The sequence below is a fragment of the Camelus ferus genome, chromosome 10, assembly GCF_009834535.1.
Source record: "Camelus ferus isolate YT-003-E chromosome 10, BCGSAC_Cfer_1.0, whole genome shotgun sequence".
Taxonomy (NCBI): Eukaryota; Metazoa; Chordata; class Mammalia; order Artiodactyla; family Camelidae; genus Camelus; species Camelus ferus.
In genome coordinates this window covers 31,620,024-31,621,906 of record NC_045705.1, presented here as the reverse complement: position 1 = coordinate 31,621,906, position 1,883 = coordinate 31,620,024, and the positions used below count along the sequence as shown (strand labels likewise).

General features: G+C 37.5%; 1 protein-coding gene across 1 annotated transcript; it reads left to right on the top strand.

Moving 5' to 3' along the window:
- Nucleotides 1-572: 572 nt before the first annotated feature.
- On the top strand, nt 573-1,481 carry LOC102505502 (olfactory receptor 4A47-like). Its single transcript, XM_032490482.1, has one exon. The coding sequence runs from the start codon at nt 573-575 to the stop codon at nt 1,479-1,481; it is 909 nt and encodes a 302-aa protein (XP_032346373.1).
- The last annotated feature ends 402 nt before the right edge of the window (nt 1,482-1,883 follow it).

Here is a 1,883-nt window from a genome sequence, read left to right as displayed (position 1 = left end):
GAACATCTAACTACAGACCCTCAGTAAAAAGTCTCAGTGAGACTAAAGCAGTCCAGGACAGTGACCTTTTATTCATAGTTTGATCTACTCACACTGAATATGTAAGTTAATTTAACTGGGTCTCAATATTACATATTCACGGTCATAAATGGTATACATTTTCATGGAATTCCCCTCCCCATCTTTTTTTGTTTTTTGTTCTTTCACTTTTCCTTTAAAACTGACGTAAAGTGTTAGCTTTTCCAGGAAGCCTTCTCTGATTCTAGTTTGACTGATATATTCCTACACTGTGATCCTTAGCATTGTGTCAAAATTCTTATAACGCCCCTTATTACATGGATGTGGGACTTTCTGATCCTTCACCATGCATCATATCACTGAGGGCAAGGAGCTATATCTTATTCAGCTTGGTACAATATCTATGACACATTGAGCACAAACATATACTCCATATACATTTTTTAATTGAATAGGTCAATAAAAGATGAAACTTACAACATGCTTAGAAGTTTTCCCTATTGTTTTGTAGGTAAACTGCTTCTAATAGTGACCTCAGCACCTGTACAGACTAGATGGAACCAAGGAACAATGTAACTTATTTCATCCTCCTGGGCCTCACACAGAATCCAAAGGAGCAGAAGGTCCTTTTTGTTATGTTCTTACTCTTCTACATTTTGACCTTGTTGGGCAACCTGCTCATTGTCGTAACAATAAGTGTCAGTAAGACCCTGAACTCACCGATGTACTTTTTTCTTGCTAGCTTATCATTTATGGACATGGCTTATTCCTCTTCTATTTCCCCCAGGTTGCTTTCAGACTTGTTCTTTGGGGAAAATACCATATCCTTTGAATCTTGCAGGACTTATCTGTTTATAGAGCACATTTTCGTTGGTTCAGAGGTCTTCCTTCTGTTGGTGATGGCCTGTGACCACTATGTGGCCATCTGTAGGCCCTTGCATTATTTGGTTATCATGAGGCAAAGGGTGTGTGTTGTGCTGCTGGTGGTGTCCTGGGTTGGAGGATTTCTGCACTCAGTAATTCAACTTGGCACTATTTATGGGCTCCCTTTCTGTGGCCCCAATGTCATTGATCACTTTACATGTGACATGTATCCCTTATTGAAACTGGTCTGCACTGACACCTATGTCATTGACATCTTAGTGGTGGCCAATGGAGGACTGATCTGCACTATTGTGTTTCTGCTCTTACTCATCTCTTATGGAGTCATCTTGCGCTCTCTAAAGAACCTGAGTCAGGAAGGGAGGTGGAAAGCCCTCCAGACCTGTGTTTCCCACATCACTGTGGTTGTCCCCTGTATTTTCATGTATGCAAGACCTGCTAAGACCTTCTCAATCGACAAATCATTAAGCATGTTTTCTACAGTCATCACCCCCATGCTGAACCCATTAATCTACAGTCTGAGAAATTCTGAGATGACTAATGCTATGAAGAAGCTCTGGAGGAAAAATGCAGGCAGATAAAGTATTAAATTAGTGCTGTATCCATCATGAAGGTGGTAATTTAGCATTAGGCCATGTCTCTTTGTAATATAAAAAATTTTCATAAATCTGATGCAAACTTTTTGTATCTTCAAATGATTTAGGATAATTATACTTGAAGAATAAACTATATGTTCATGCTATTAATAACAATTCCTTACTAGAATGTAAACTGTATAATGTTCTATCACTGTACCTAGAATAGTAGGATGCATTTATAGTAAGGTGTCAATAAATACTTTATAATGAATTAATGAAATTTTTATTGAGTTACACTAATTGTTAATTGTTTTACCTCTTTGAAAATTTAATTTTTGTATTGATGCATAGTCTATTTACAATGCTGTGTTAATTTCTGGTGTACAGCATAATGATTCAGTTGTA